At 32.4% G+C, this 15,016-nt stretch overlaps 1 protein-coding gene across 4 annotated transcripts in view; it reads right to left on the reverse strand.

Moving 5' to 3' along the window:
• Window positions 1–945: 945 nt before the first annotated feature.
• The window catches only part of OPA1 (OPA1 mitochondrial dynamin like GTPase), an 81,244-nt gene continuing 67,173 nt past the window's right edge, over window positions 946–15,016 (reverse strand). For all 4 annotated transcript variants that reach the window (XM_079101457.1, XM_079101455.1, XM_079101456.1 and 1 more), the window contains 2 exons: window positions 4,909–4,983; window positions 946–2,696 (listed from right to left, as the gene is read on the reverse strand). In XM_079101457.1, the coding sequence (XP_078957583.1) occupies window positions 4,919–4,983 (65 nt within the window). In that variant the 3' untranslated portion in view covers window positions 946–2,696; window positions 4,909–4,918. The remainder of the gene's footprint in view (window positions 2,697–4,908; window positions 4,984–15,016) is intronic.

Consider the following 15,016-nt stretch of genomic DNA (forward strand, 5'->3'; position numbering starts at 1 on the left):
TACAAAATTATTAACTAGTTAAGGAATTCACCTTTAAAACCCATAGGCTGAATCTTGCACTTCAAATTTCCAAATTGTAACACTAGGAAGCAAAACTCTCTACCATGTTTCTTAATCACTTTTACACTATTGGTTCACATTTGGTCACTAAATAATTTATGTGAAGGAGTCCCTTTGAATAAAGCCTGGAAAGCAAGGGTAATACAAAGAGGAGAGAATTTAATTAAACAACGAGAAAGGCTGACTGCTCTGCCTGTGACTACAGCCACAACCAGCTCAAAAAAAGACAGTGGAGAGCAAGAGCTGCACCACCTGTTTCCTACTGGGAATCACCTACACACACTGATTTTTAAAATTAACATCCTGACCAACTAATTTTGGCTATAATCTATTTAAAATTCCTCAGCCTCCATACAGAGCTTGAGTCTCCCCATTTTTTGCAAGTTCTGACATCAAACAAATGATTTCTTGTCCTCACTTCACTTCTGCATATTAAATATCTGAAATTATTTTTTTCCTTAAATTGCAAAAACTTTTAATTTTTAAACTACAGACACAACACACAGGATTTACTGTTGAGACTGAATTTTATTTTTTTCTCTCCACAACATATGCATTTAATAAATACCTAGTTTTTAGCGGGGGAGGGGGGGAAGCATGTATAGTGTGAGATCAGCTAAGATGAAAAGGAAAAAAAATCATGAAAGAAGCTATATTAATGAAGGGAATAGAGAGAATGTCAGTACTCACATGGGATTGTTAATAATATGCTTTTATGATCTACTTAACATATTTAAGTTACACTACTGATCTCCTCAAATAAGTAAAGTTTCTTCATCCCCCTGACCCTTTTTAAAATTTACACAAATGAATGTGATAAAAATCACTGCCTAACATGCGGGCATTTTTTTCCCTCCAAAGTTCACAATAACAAATATGATCCTATTTCTTTCTGTGTTTTTTTTTTTTTTTTTTTTTTTTTTAAAGAAATCGTATGTAGTTGTAATGGGTGTTTTATAATTGCATAATATTACCCTGCAAGATGTCTGCTCAGTGAGGGGTTGCCTACCTACTGCAGCTGTAGGTGACGGCAGAGGTAGAGGCTAGAGGGATTAAGCAGTGAGGCCATCTCCTAATCTTTGTACAGAACTTTACAGAATTGTTGACCCTTGCCCCTTGTCCCAAAAGAAACACAAAAAGTTCTTGACTACTCATCTACAAAACAGTGTATATTGCTGTTAGCTGCTAAAAACTGGATCTACTTTTCTAATCAAACAGTGTAAAAAAAAATTCACTAAATTTCCATTCTGAAATATTTTGACATTCTCCATCTTTGTATATTATGTGTCAGATCTTGAGGGGTTATCAATTTTTACTGATTAAAAAAAAAGTGGGGATTGGCAAGGGAATTCCAAGAAAACAAAATTAAGTAAACTGTAGAATAAAACTTGTAATACAATGGGCAGTTTTATTAACATAATAAAGACTTAAAAAGGTAGCAAATGAGAGGACATTTTAAGTAAAAAAAAAAATGGCATTTGCTTTAAAGTCCTTTAACCAATAAAAATTATATAAAACAAAAAATGTTGTTAGGGTATTATTGTAACTGAACTGCAACGAATTAAACTTTAAATTTTTTCTTTAAATTTTCAGTTAAGAGAGGGAATGGTTAACATTGTTCTAGTTGTTGAAAGTTTTTAAGATAGTGTATGGAAACCCTGGGGGTGTAGCCAAGGGTAGAGAATTTGCTTGGCATATGCAAGGCCATGGGTTTGATCCCCAGCACTGAGAGAAGAAAAGAAAAAATAATATGAAAGTAAGTCTTTTCCTGATTCCTAGTTCAAATGTTTGATAATATTCTAAAAAAAAATCAGTCAATTGATTATCCTTCATCTTTTTCATCTTTTGGATTATGATCCAATGCCTTTGTCAATAGGAAAAAAGAAACCACTGTTAACAGAAAGTCTAACTTAAGTATACAATATTCAAAATGAATTAATTTCAAATGGATATAGGGAATGTAAAAATAGCAACTGAAGGTAAGTTGCTACTGACAGCTTCCAAGGTTAACTTCTCAGCTAGCAATGAAGGGTTGCTTCTTCCATTGAATATACACTGAATTATTATAATCCAAATTAACCTATCTGAGGGGTTCTTCTGTTAACCAGTTTTCTTTCATGTGGTGAATATAAATTGAATTATCACAGTCAAATAGTAACTGGATACAGAACATTAAAGATACAGACAACGACTTAGCAGGCTACTATCATTTTATATACAATTGACAACTTCTTAAAAATTGTTATGTTTTATTCCAAAACAACTAGCATTATATTCCTGGAAAAGAAACTGACAGTGAGTAACACCTGTTAATAAATTTTAGTGCCACCACAAATAAGACAACAGCAAAGAGCAAGTTTCTATCTTCAAGGACTATACCTAATGGTAATATCAATCATATAATCCCAATTTGTCACTTCAAAACAACTGAATAGGATGTTAACGCCATTTCCATGGTTCTTTCATTCAAGGCAGCTGATGGTTAAAGTGCCTGTAATGTACATAAATTATTTGTATCCTGACTTTATTGTATGGGTAGAAAGGTGAAATAGCAGAAGAAAAAGAGGCAGGACAAAAAACTTTGAAGTTTTCTTTCTCCAGATGTATGCAGAGGCGATTACATTGTGAGTAGAATTCTGTAAAAATAAACCCATTTGATAAATTTAGGTCTGGGGAGACAAATGCTAAAATTTCTAAACAAATTTTATTACTGCATGATCACAAAAAACTGAAGCTTAACTAAGTTTGCAAGTTTTACTGAAATTATTTAGAATATCACCTAATATAAATATTAACAATTTTATTAAGTATGATGTCTGAATAAAAACACACTAGAATTAATTTCTTTTTATTGAAAAAGTTTAAAATATTAGAAGACTACATGGTTGTGTTGGGTATAAATGTCTTCTTTATACCCAGTAAAGAAGTAAATAATATTTACTTATCAGAATTATAATTACTTTAAACTATTTTTTTAAAAAAGAAAAAATGAAAACTAAGGAACCCTACATACATTGAAACTTTAATTGAGGAATTATTTCTCCCGATGCCTGGTAACTTAAAAAAAATGACTGGAACTAAGAAAGATTACCACTCTGCCAGATTTACTCTTTTGAATGGATCTATAAGGTAAAAAATAGATCATGTGTCCAATACATAGATATTTTCTAAGAGTTTAGAGTCATAAATCACAAGGGTTGGGAAGGGCCTTAGAGACTCCAGACATGTAGGAAACAAGAAAAATTAGGATGGTTTTCCCATGTGCAAGGTCTCTCCATGCCCCAATATCATCACGACCTGCCTCTTAGGATTGCACTGTACTGCTCTTGGGGTAGACACTCTGGCAGAGAAGAGGCGTGTCTCCAGTAGCAATGGTAATTCTAGATATCACACTGACCAGGTTAGAGAGTAGATACTATTATATAAAATACTGGCTGGCTCTGAACTTCCTCATTTAATTAAAAAAAGTAGCTTGTATTTTTAATGACTTTTGTTTTCTATGGGTTTTCATAAATAATTTCCCCAAAGGTCATATCTATAAATGAAAATGTAATGTGAACTTTGGTGCTAAAAAGGAGAAGATCTAGCTCAAGAAGCACTGAAAATGTTTATCTCTAACAGTACTATTCATAGTAACTATTATGACCAGGATGATACTGGAACATTTTATACTTTTAAAATAACTTTTTACACATGGAAGATGCAGAAAGCATTTATAAACAAAGACTTATAAAAGCACCAAAGTTATTTTTGGCTTGTGTTAAAGATAATTCTGTATTTTTGTATACTTCTATACATCTGTCCTTTAAAGAAACAAGCAAAACAAAGCAGCAAAGCTTCCTTGAAACCTAAGTCCTTCCTCTCCCATTCATTGCTGGAGTACTCTTATGAATGATATATGGTCTGAGCAGTGCCTCTCTTTCTAGTTTGCTTTCTCAAAAACATTTCCCCTACAGTAGAAGAAGAGGTGGTAGTTGGGCTTATGGGCCTGTCGCACACAAGCTGCTTGTATGCTGCTCACAGATAAAGAATGGAAATATTTAAATAAATGATAACAGCTTAATCATAGCATTTCCCTCTTCGAATTCTTTAATAAAAGAAAGCAAACCATTACTGATTATAATTCCTTGGGGATGATCAACAATGGACTATGCCACTAAGGGAAATCCTTAAATATGCATTTTATTAAGAACATGCTTAGAATGCCAGAACAGAATCAGACAAGTGTCAACATATCAAGATGAGTAATAAATTCTTAGGCTATATAAATTAAACAGAAAAAAGATATATCTAAATGTTTTAAACAAAAGAGAGTAAGATTAAGATTAAAGTCATTGTAAACAAGCCAAATAGAAAATTCACAGTTGAATATTTAACATATACATAATTATCCAATGATTATGAATATGTGAAAAAACAAAAACTACAGTTCAATTTTTTACATGTAGATAATGAGTCATCTGCAGATTATAAAATATCTTAGCTCTTTATTCACCTTTGCTCTGTCTATAACGAGTGCTAGAGAATATTTTTGGTTCAGTCTGAAGGCATCAAGTTATTTTTATTTATTTATTTATTTTTTTGTGGTGCTGGGAATCGAACCCAGGGCTTTGTGCTTGCAAGGCAAGCACTCTACTGACTGAGCTATCTCCCCAGCCCGGCAATCAAGTTATTTAAAGGAAGAGTATATATATGAAATTCAGAAGTTATTTCTCAGATTCATGCCTTAAAATTATTACATCGTAAGGAATAAGCAGGATATAGTCAAGCATAATAATACACTGCTAAAAAAATTTAAAATACAAATTTTGTACTTGGTACCAATGCAGCAGCAGAATCTTTACTCACTTAATACAGTTTATTTCTCCTGATGAAGAGCTTCAATGAAAGCATCAAGTTTTTCCTGAATTTCTCTAACTTTCTCTATGGAGATAAAAAGAAATAATGAATGAGTAAGCTAAATAAAAAAAATTATTTTTCAAAGGCATTGCATATCACAGGAGATCATCACTTTCTAAAAGGTTTATTTGAAGTACAAGGAAAAAAAGTTAGAGTCCTACCATACCACCTGAAGTCTACATGTTTTTTTTTTGGAAGAGAGAGGACAAGAGGTGTGTGCTTTGGGACTCTATTAAAAGTCATAGACTCTTACACAGAAAATGCATGTACAGAATAGATGGACAATTCTGTGTAGAATTTTAATAAATTCTCAAATTCTTTGGAGTCCAACCAAGGACTCAGCAAATATGAAATAGGAAAACACAGTAAAACCATTTTTTAAAAATGAAAAGAAAAAAAAAAAAGAAAAAATATTTAAAAAATGAATAAAGAAAACCAAAAAGAACCAAAAAAATACCAAAAAATACATTTAAAAAAAATGAAAAGAAAATACAGATGGGTCTCTAACTGCTATTAGTCTAGGAAATGACTTTCTAAGTATAAAGTAACAGAAGTAACAAAGGAAAGATCAACTAATCTGGCCATGAGAAATGTATACTTTCATTTGTCAAAATGTAAGATTAAAAAGCAGAGAAAACTGTGGAAGATATTCACAACATACAGGGAAGGGTGATAACACTTTAAAAATACACACAGAAAAGTACTTTTCAAATTGTAAATGGAAAAAGTTTAAAAACACTAGAGTCAATAAAGGTAGTTTTACAGTGTTTACTTGATGTTTTTCAGGTTTACAGACTTCCAAATAAAATCTGTAAGTTCTCTCTGAAGTGTAGATTTCCTCTACAAATGTGAACTATACTACTTCACTGACAACTTAATCCTGCATCTCCTATATTAAAATACAGGTTAAGCATGATTACATGTTTTTGACATTTTTAACATATATGGGAATTATCAATTAACGTGAGATGACTGGTTCAAAGCAAGTGATCTACAGGTATAACTGACAAGCATTTTACTTGCATCCACAGAAAAACCATAGAAGATACAATATATATTCAACATTTATATTTAAAAGAAAATAATCTGCAATTAAAGATATAAGTGGGGGCTGGGGAGATAGCTCAGTCGGTAGAGTGCTTGCCTTGTAAGCACAAGGCCCTGGGTTCCATCCCCAGCACCCCCCTCCCCCCCAAAAAAAAAGATATAGGTGACCTTTTTAACAGCAAGGGGGCATCAGTGATGAGTACTCAATAAAAGGAAGAACTGATCTTTTTATAGATTCTTAGCATTGCATGCAATCAACAGAGTTTTCCAAGGTTGTGAATAAAGAACATAATGTCATATACTTTTTCTGGCAACTTAGCATTTCTAATTCTTGATCTATATTAAGATTAAAATAAAACCTATGGGGAAGAAGGGTCTATTGTTTTAATCAAACCATTTGTTGAGAATATATGATGAGTTATCACAATGGCAACATTACTTCCTTATACATAAGATTAAACTAGAGGAACTACAGAGAAAATAATCCCAACCTATCTCTTAGTTTGGTCAATATATTTTGACAGGCTGGCTTTCATTTCTTTCTTTCTTTTTTTTTTAATCTTATATTTTTGGTGGGGTTCTTTTTTGTTTTTGTTTTTTTTGGGGGGGGGTGGGGACTGGGAATTGAACCCAAGGCCTTGCAAATGCAAGGCAGACGCTTTGCCACTGAGCTACATCTCAGTCCTGGCTTTCAATTCTTAATAGCAGTCAAACTAGTAAACAAACTTACCTTCCCAAAATAGGGCTACATTGTTAATTTTAAAAATTATTCCATCTAGTTGCTTATAAACAGTCAAGTGTATTTTCTGCAATGAGTAGAAATATTTCACAAAAGTAGTCCATTAGTTAAAGGATTTTTAAAAAAGGGTATAGGGCAGAGGAAAAAGTTTTCTAAATTGTCTCAAAGAACTCTGAAAATGGACAGAGTCTTGAAAAAAAATCACCTAACTTAAATAGCATGCAGAAATCTCAAAGATGCATTTAGAGCCTCAGCAGTGCCTCTGAACACTTCTATGATAAATATTTCTACTTGAGTACATCATACCATATGAAGAGAGAAAATCCAGTTCTATTTGATATAGGATTTGAGAGCAAACAGGCAGCTACAGGGCCAGTTAGCCACATTTTTGCCCTATCAATGACTTCTATCCTCAGTTGGACAAATTATCTGTGGTCATGAGGTACAGTGGCATCACTCAAAAGAGACCACTCAGAGCAAGAGCTGTTTGTATTAAAAGATACCAAGAGCCACTCTGAAGCAGGTGCCAAACTCTGTAAGGCCTAAATGAAAATCAAATCCTTCTGAAATGAAGAGATAAGCAAATATTCTTTTCCCCAATAAAAGTAAAAGAACTATTTAACATGAAAACCACAGAAAAAAAAAAAAAAAAAAAAAAAACCATCAAATTTCCCTTAAAAAGTTCTGCTTTTAGAAAATTTACAATTAGACTATCAGGACACAGTACCACTATGTCTTGAAACCTCAAAAATGACACAAAGGGAACTTAAGTAAGCGAGGAGGAATAGGATGGGTGTCATAAACAGAAAGGAAGCTTACAAGAAAAAAGAGTAGTTGTCACAGATGTATTCTTTTAATGATAGCTAAAAAAAAAAAAAAAAAAATCATTTCTTTGTCACTCTCTCACCTATACAATGCACAGGAGCAAGGGACATGAAGATATCCCTTCTCTGGGAAGCATTCTCTCACTTAAGTGAGCACTCTCTCACTTAAAATCTATGAAGTGTCTACTTTGTCTGGGGTAATTTCAAATGTGACATTTCAGTTGCAAGTGGTGGCACACACCTGTAATCCTAGTGAACAGGGAGGCTGAGGCAGGAGGATCATAAGTTCAAGGTCAGCCTCAGCAAAATTTAGTGAAACCCTCAGAAACTTAGGGAGACCCTGTTTAAAAAAAAAAAAATTAAAAAAAGAACTGAGGATGTAGCTTAGTGGTAAAGGGCCACTGGTTCAATCCCCAGGGAGTGGCGGGGTGGTGGGGGTGGCAGAGTGGGGAAGGAAAAGAAATTCCATTTGGTCCTCATTAAATCCTACAGGTATCACGACTAAGGATGAGGATGTTAAAGTTTGACGAGTTAGCTCTGTTTGTGTTCCTGTGACTCAAATGTAGTATAATTCAGTATCACAAGTTGAATGTCAATAGTAATAAATCAAATACTATTATTTTAAGTCTATTTGTTACAAGTACTATCTTTCATGTGAAATGACATATTTTAGTTAAAACCAGGAATATGAATACAGATCAGCTTGAGTATATATAAAGAAAACTCCCTTTTCTATTAAAATATTTATAACTATAGAATTCTGACAAAATTTGTGACTTATTTGATAAATGAAACCAACTCAGGAAGGGATTAACAAACTACTATTTCGTTACACAATTCCAAATGAAGTGAATATGGAGTCTACTTTCCATTTTACCCACTGTTTACTTAAAAGATGAGCTATTTCAACATCAATTCATTGTGCTTCTTGATTGAGTCATGAATATTCCCATAATCCCCGACTCATAAACCACCAGTCTCAGTGAATGAAGTTCCTTCTTTTTTCTTCTCTTTAGATGACTTGACACCCATTCATGTTTTGGGTCTCTTTATCTCCACATGAAATGATACTGCTACTCTCATTTTCTTTTTGAGTCTTCTGATACTTGCTCTAAAGTCTCAAATATAGACTAATCTGTAATTAGGTTTTGAATACACTGTGAATGCCAAAGGCCAAACCCGGGAGAAGGTTCACTTCAGTGGTTAATACCAGTTTAGAACAGGAACAAAGAACCACACACAAAACACTACCACATGCACTGAAATAAACCTTTTACAACTTTTGATGTTTTTAAAGAAAGCATGATGAAACAAGCTGCAAACTTACTACTGCAGGGTACTTTAAGCAAACCACACATTCAAAGATCCAAATGTCCTCAACAGAACTGCTCCATAACATGCTGCATAAGCACTTTGTACCATGCTTTAGGACACCTTGTAGGTGAGATTCTGTTATAAAGAGCTGTTCACTGAAGGACTGAAAATTAAAGGAACATGTCATACTGTGTAACACATGTTGTTTCTGAAAATATCTGCCTTTTATTAGACAATTACCTTTAGAAGTTCAGTATTTAAAGGAATCCAAGATTCAGGGAAACAAGGAAAGGAAAAAGAAAAAAAAAATAAGACACCAGATTCAAGATGATGAAAACGATAGTTAAAATCTTCAATTTGACAAATAAAAAATAAAGCACTTGAAAGCTGATGAAAAGATGAATCAAAGAGACAGAGTCAAATGGGTATAGCTCAATGTAGCATTTATCTTCTGGGTCTTGGACCCTGTAGTTTTTTTCCCTTAGAAATAGGCATGATTATTTTTAATGACTCATTAATGAAGATGAACAGAATATTTCTTCTTGTTACACAAGGAGGAGGCACCTGAAAAGCTATTTAAGACTGACATAGGACTTCCAAAACTGGGGTTCCCAAACCTCTGGGATCTGTGAAGGCTGGGTTATTTACATTATTTCCAAAATTCAAATGGAAATTTTTGTTTGGGCTAGAATTACATCCACTCTCTTCATGACTATTTATTAAGCTGACTGGGAACTATAATTGGTAGCTCCATGTTTCTAATTAAAAAGCATAAGTGTTATTGTATACAAAATCTTCTAAGACATGGACTTCACGGTAATATACAATAATGAAAGGTTTAATAAACTTTTTTCTTTTTAAATCCCTGTTCTAATCCTCTAATTATCAATGGGGGATATTTTGTATCATTTTTAGAAAGGAGAGAACATAAAGTGATGTACACTTCATAGCTTATTCTACAATGTGCATTTTGCCACTACCCTTACAACTGTGGAGAAGTCATCTAACAAGTCAAATAGCAAATATCAAAATAATTATCTACTAATTTTCCATGTATGGTTTATCTCAGAAATCTCTTCATAATCACAAACATTTGAGAAATCTTCTGGAGTTTCAGTTTTAGTATATTAGTTCTTTAAGAAAAATTCAAGCATTCGAGACCTAAATATAACTCAATTTTAAAAAAAATCACAGTCCTAGTTCTAATTGATCACATGTCTATAACTGTATTTTTTAAAACTTTTCTTTCTGTTTACCTTGATGTCTTTTTATTAATTTGACGTTAATCTTCTGGCAAAAAAATGTAATCATAAACTGCAATACATTCTCACAGGGCTATATGATTCATTTTGGAAAGATCAATTTTATGTTTTTTTCCAAGAATCAATGTGGGGAACAGCAGGGAGTGCTTATATGAATTACCTACTTAGAAAAAAAATCTATCATTTAAAATCACTGAGCCCAGTACAACACTTGCTCTGAAATAGATGTCCATAAATATTCATTCATTATTTATAGTTGAGTGAACCAAATTAACCATAACTTAATTCAAACAGTAAAGATGATTAACATATTTGCTATTTTATGACCCCTTAACAAAATAATTTTGAAAGAAAATTGTCTTAAAAGTCTGTGAAGTAAATTACAAATTATGTTTCAGCCAGGCTCATTTTGGCTAATATAATCAAAACCTCTTCAAATACTTTTTCCATATTTTGAAGGCTATTCTTCAAAAGACTTTAGTATAGAAGCACATGGACTAGCCTTGTATCCATGTTTTTATACTTGTTAGACCCATCACCTTTCCTAAGTGGATGGCAAACCTAATTTCAGCTCACTGATTAATGATTTCCAGGTGCTTGTTAATGTCAATAGGTGTAAAATCTTTAAGAAATAATATTTATGGAAGATTGCATATGTAGGATGTATAATTCATTGAATTTTTTTTTTTTTAATTTTAGTTGCAGATGGACTTGTCTTTATTTATGTGATGCTGAGGATAGAACCCAGTGCCTCATATGTGCTAGGCAAGTGATCTGCCACTGAGCCACAGTCCTAGCCCTCATCTAGTTCTTCAAATACGTTTTATCTTTAGATAAACTAAACCAAACAACCATGAATTTGGACTGTGTCATTTTCATTTTCCACAGATTCTTTATGAACTTATACTGAGGAACATTACTATGAAGAGTCCATGAAATGCATGATTATATGTAGCCATTTGATTCATATCATCTAACTCTGTGTCTACTTTAAGAGGACTGATGAGAAGTATACATATCTCAGGTATGTATTCTTGGGATACCTACTCTTCTGCTAAGCACCTGCTGTGTTGGGGTGGGACAGTCACCATCAATCACCAACTTTAATGTACACCAGCCATTTTGCCTCTAGCAAAGTATGTAAGGGGTTACCAATCTTAACCCAAGATTCACTTTATTTATTTGCTTATATTTTCCCTTTCCTTCCATTCAATGTTTTCACTTAAGTATTTTTATCTTTTGTATAAAATATATGTTTATAAACTGCCTCAAATCCTTTTATGGACAGGCTGGGAAACTAATGAAGAAACTAACAAATCTTGTTTGTAGAAGATGCCATTAGCCAGTTGATTTAACACAATATACCATAATATTGTAAATGTGCTCTTCTTATATTGGTAATGCTTTTTAAGTCATTAATTTAGGAACATTTTGCAGGGTGGGGATGGGAAACACATATTTGTAACATTTAACTTTCTAGGAATAATTCCTGCATAGGTGAAGAAATTTATTTTTATTTACGCTCAACACTTGGAAAACCCAAAATTATAAATATCTATAGCATTCATTTTCAGCCATAGAACTAAAAGATAATAAATTTTTAAGGCATTCATAATCATTTTTTAAAATATAAAAGTTAGATTCTACCATGAGACTACAATTGTTGACTGAATTATTTATATTGTATTCAGTACACAAAATGTTCCATATTATAACTATCACTTCAAATTATAAGCTATAAAACTTTTAAAAGTTATTGTATAACTAATTAGAACAAATTTTAAAAAGTTATTCTATATATGCATTTAACACGTTTTATTTTCTCCAAGAAAAGGAGAAGACACTTGTAAAGTGAATACATTTCTTTTGCTTGCCCCTGCAGGAAAACCTAAATATCAATATATTTTTTTTTTTTTTTTAATTTAGGCAATTAATTGGGAAAACTGAAAAGAAATCAGTAAAATATTTTGTCCCAATCAGCTAAATAAGTTTTGGAAGAAAAAAAAAAAAAAATCGATCATGTTTTTCTTTTCTATTTTCCTCCATTCTCAAAAGTATATTATTGCTCTGAATTTTGTTAGGAGAAAAGCTGAAACATTTTAAGGAAAGAAAAACCACCCAGGCAGTCCTTAAAGAGATAGGACACCATTTATCACCTGCAAAGACAGATTTATAAGAAGAGGGCTCCTTCTGTTCCTTTAAGACTGCAAAACAGATGGGAAGTGAATGGACAGTCAATGGGACAAGAAAACACATGGGAGGTGCTGCTGTATGTATGTTCCCAGCATAAGAAAGAGGTCAAGATTGTAACTGCATGACTGGGTCCTGGAAAGGGTCTTTCTTCAAGCTGTTACAAAGACAAACGCTGTTCCTCATCCTGCTGTCAAACTGTTATAAATATTGGTTTGTCAAAAGACCTTCAGTGCTGAAACTTTAAAAAGGAGGCGTAACAGACGAATAAATCATGAGAATGATTCTTAACCAGTCAAATCATAAATGTAATTTTAAAAGTAAAATGAAATAAGATCAGAAAATGTACTGATTCATGAACCCAACTAAAAAATTCACACAAAAATACAAAATTAAAAATTACAGGATTTAATAGTTACAAATTGAGATAAAATGCAAAAAAGAAAAGTTATATTTCTTAAATAGGATGTTGCATTAGCATACAGTATTACTAAATTAATCACAGGAAGAACAGGTATTCATGCTTTGTTAGGCTGATTTACAAGTTCTGTTATCACAGCAATCCTGGAAGGAGGTGTAGTTACAGGTTGAATATCTGAAATACTTGAGACCAGAAATGTTTTAGATTTTGGGTTTATTTTTAAATTTTTTTGATTTTGGAATATCTGTTCAGACTCTACTGGATAAACATTCCTAATCTGAAAATTTAAAATCCAAAAACTTAGGAAAGTGTGACATTAGCACTTAAAATTGAATTCTGGAGCATTCTGGATTTCAGATTAGAAATGCTTACCCTGCATTGGTTCCATAAGCTGAAATAAGGCTCAGAAAAATAAAAATAACTTCAGAATTACTTTCGCATATTTGTTAAATTAGAAAATCATTTAAGTTTTATATCGCAATTTCTTTTTCTCTGTAGAAAAGTAAAATTGCAAATTAAAATGGCAATAACAAATACTATAAACCTGAGTTACTTTTTTAAAGTGAATGAAAACATGCACATCTTGAAGAAACACTTTTTCTAGATTCTTAATGACTGGTTTCTCTAGGAGAGTAGGCTCTAAAACTAACATATATTAAAAATTCAAAAGAAGAAAATCAAATTATATGAACTGAGTGACCTATGATCAACTAAAAACACAAGCCCAAAGACTACAGATGAATAGAATCCAAAAACAATTCCAAGAAGATTTTTACCTCTAACATATATTGTTAGACTCAGCTTTGTCATAACTATTTATGTTAACTGGCTAAAAATTATTAGTCCCAAAGAACATCAATTTCTCCCTATGAACAATGGGGAAAATGCCGTATGAGCTCCATATGACTTTAAAAGAAATTTAAGTTTTGTAAATGTAAAGTACTATACAAGTGTAAGGGACAAATTAAAGTTGATTCCAAAGTACCAAATGGTACAGTTATATGGGAATATTTTCTAATTCTAACTGCTATTACTTTCTCTTATTTACAGTAATCTTGGAAAAAACTATTTTAGCACAAGTGAGAATAAAAGACCACAAAGTTAAGAAGCAAGTGTACCGTTTTAAGTAGGGCAGTAGGCAAACAAAGAGTTTTCCTGAGTAAAACAAAATCAAGATTAAAAGTAGCTAGATTGTATGTAAAAATCAATCCATTAGTTTTAAGATGAGAATGACCTGAGAGACATAATGAAAACACAAATACACATAAGAAGGCTAGGGCCCCAAATGCAGGTGGGGGATTAACTTTCAAAGGACAGTGATTTTTAGTACATGTTACACTATAATAATGGTTTCTGGGATACTTGGAACTATATAAAGTAAATGGTACCACAGGTTTTATTAATGATGCTTGTTTCTCTGAATGAATATTTTAAAATAAGTTTATAAGAGGAAATGTAAGTGGAATTTAGCTTGCTTTGACAGATGAGAAACTAGAAATAAGGGCACTGAAAATGAAGATGTGGGGGTACAATAGGAAGACAACCAGAGTACTCTTAATGAAAACTGTGTTCCAGAAATTATATTGCTAGGACCACATTCCAAATATTGTTAAACTACAATGTTACAATGGTAATCTCTAATTGGCAACACTTAAAATTTTACCACCTATATTTCTCTAATTCACCATAATACATATGCACTAGCTCTGTGATGATAACAATTTAAAAAAAAAACCCACTAAACTTAGGATAGTGTACTTGGTAAGGATCTGTCTAAAGACATCTATTTGTACATATACTCAGATTGTAAAGTGGTACAATGAAAAGAGATTCAAAAGATTAAAAAAAAAACAATGAACTCAAATTCTTGGCTCAGAAAGGAGAAGTTAAAAACAGCAAACTTCTTTCTATAACACAAACTACTAAAACTAGGGAACAGATGAAAGAACTGTTCTAAGAAAAAAATTAAAACAGAATGTGCTGTACATAGGCGGTAACAACAAAAGAGAAAATCTATTACTAAAATATGCTGAACAAGCTTGAAAACAACATGAGTATAAGAAAGATTTCAATTCATTTTTTTAGAGGATGGACCCAAGATGAGAAGTTGCACTAAATGAGAATTCAGTGTGAATTACAACCACTGAGGAGGATACCATGATGTGCAATTACTACATGGTCCCATGCAATGTCTCTTGGTACTACAACCATCAAGTGATTATTCAGGAAGATATCTGAAACTTTGAAGACTGAACATATC

This window comes from Sciurus vulgaris, assembly GCF_902686455.1.
Source record: "Sciurus vulgaris genome assembly, chromosome: 10".
Classification (NCBI taxonomy): Eukaryota; Metazoa; Chordata; class Mammalia; order Rodentia; family Sciuridae; genus Sciurus; species Sciurus vulgaris.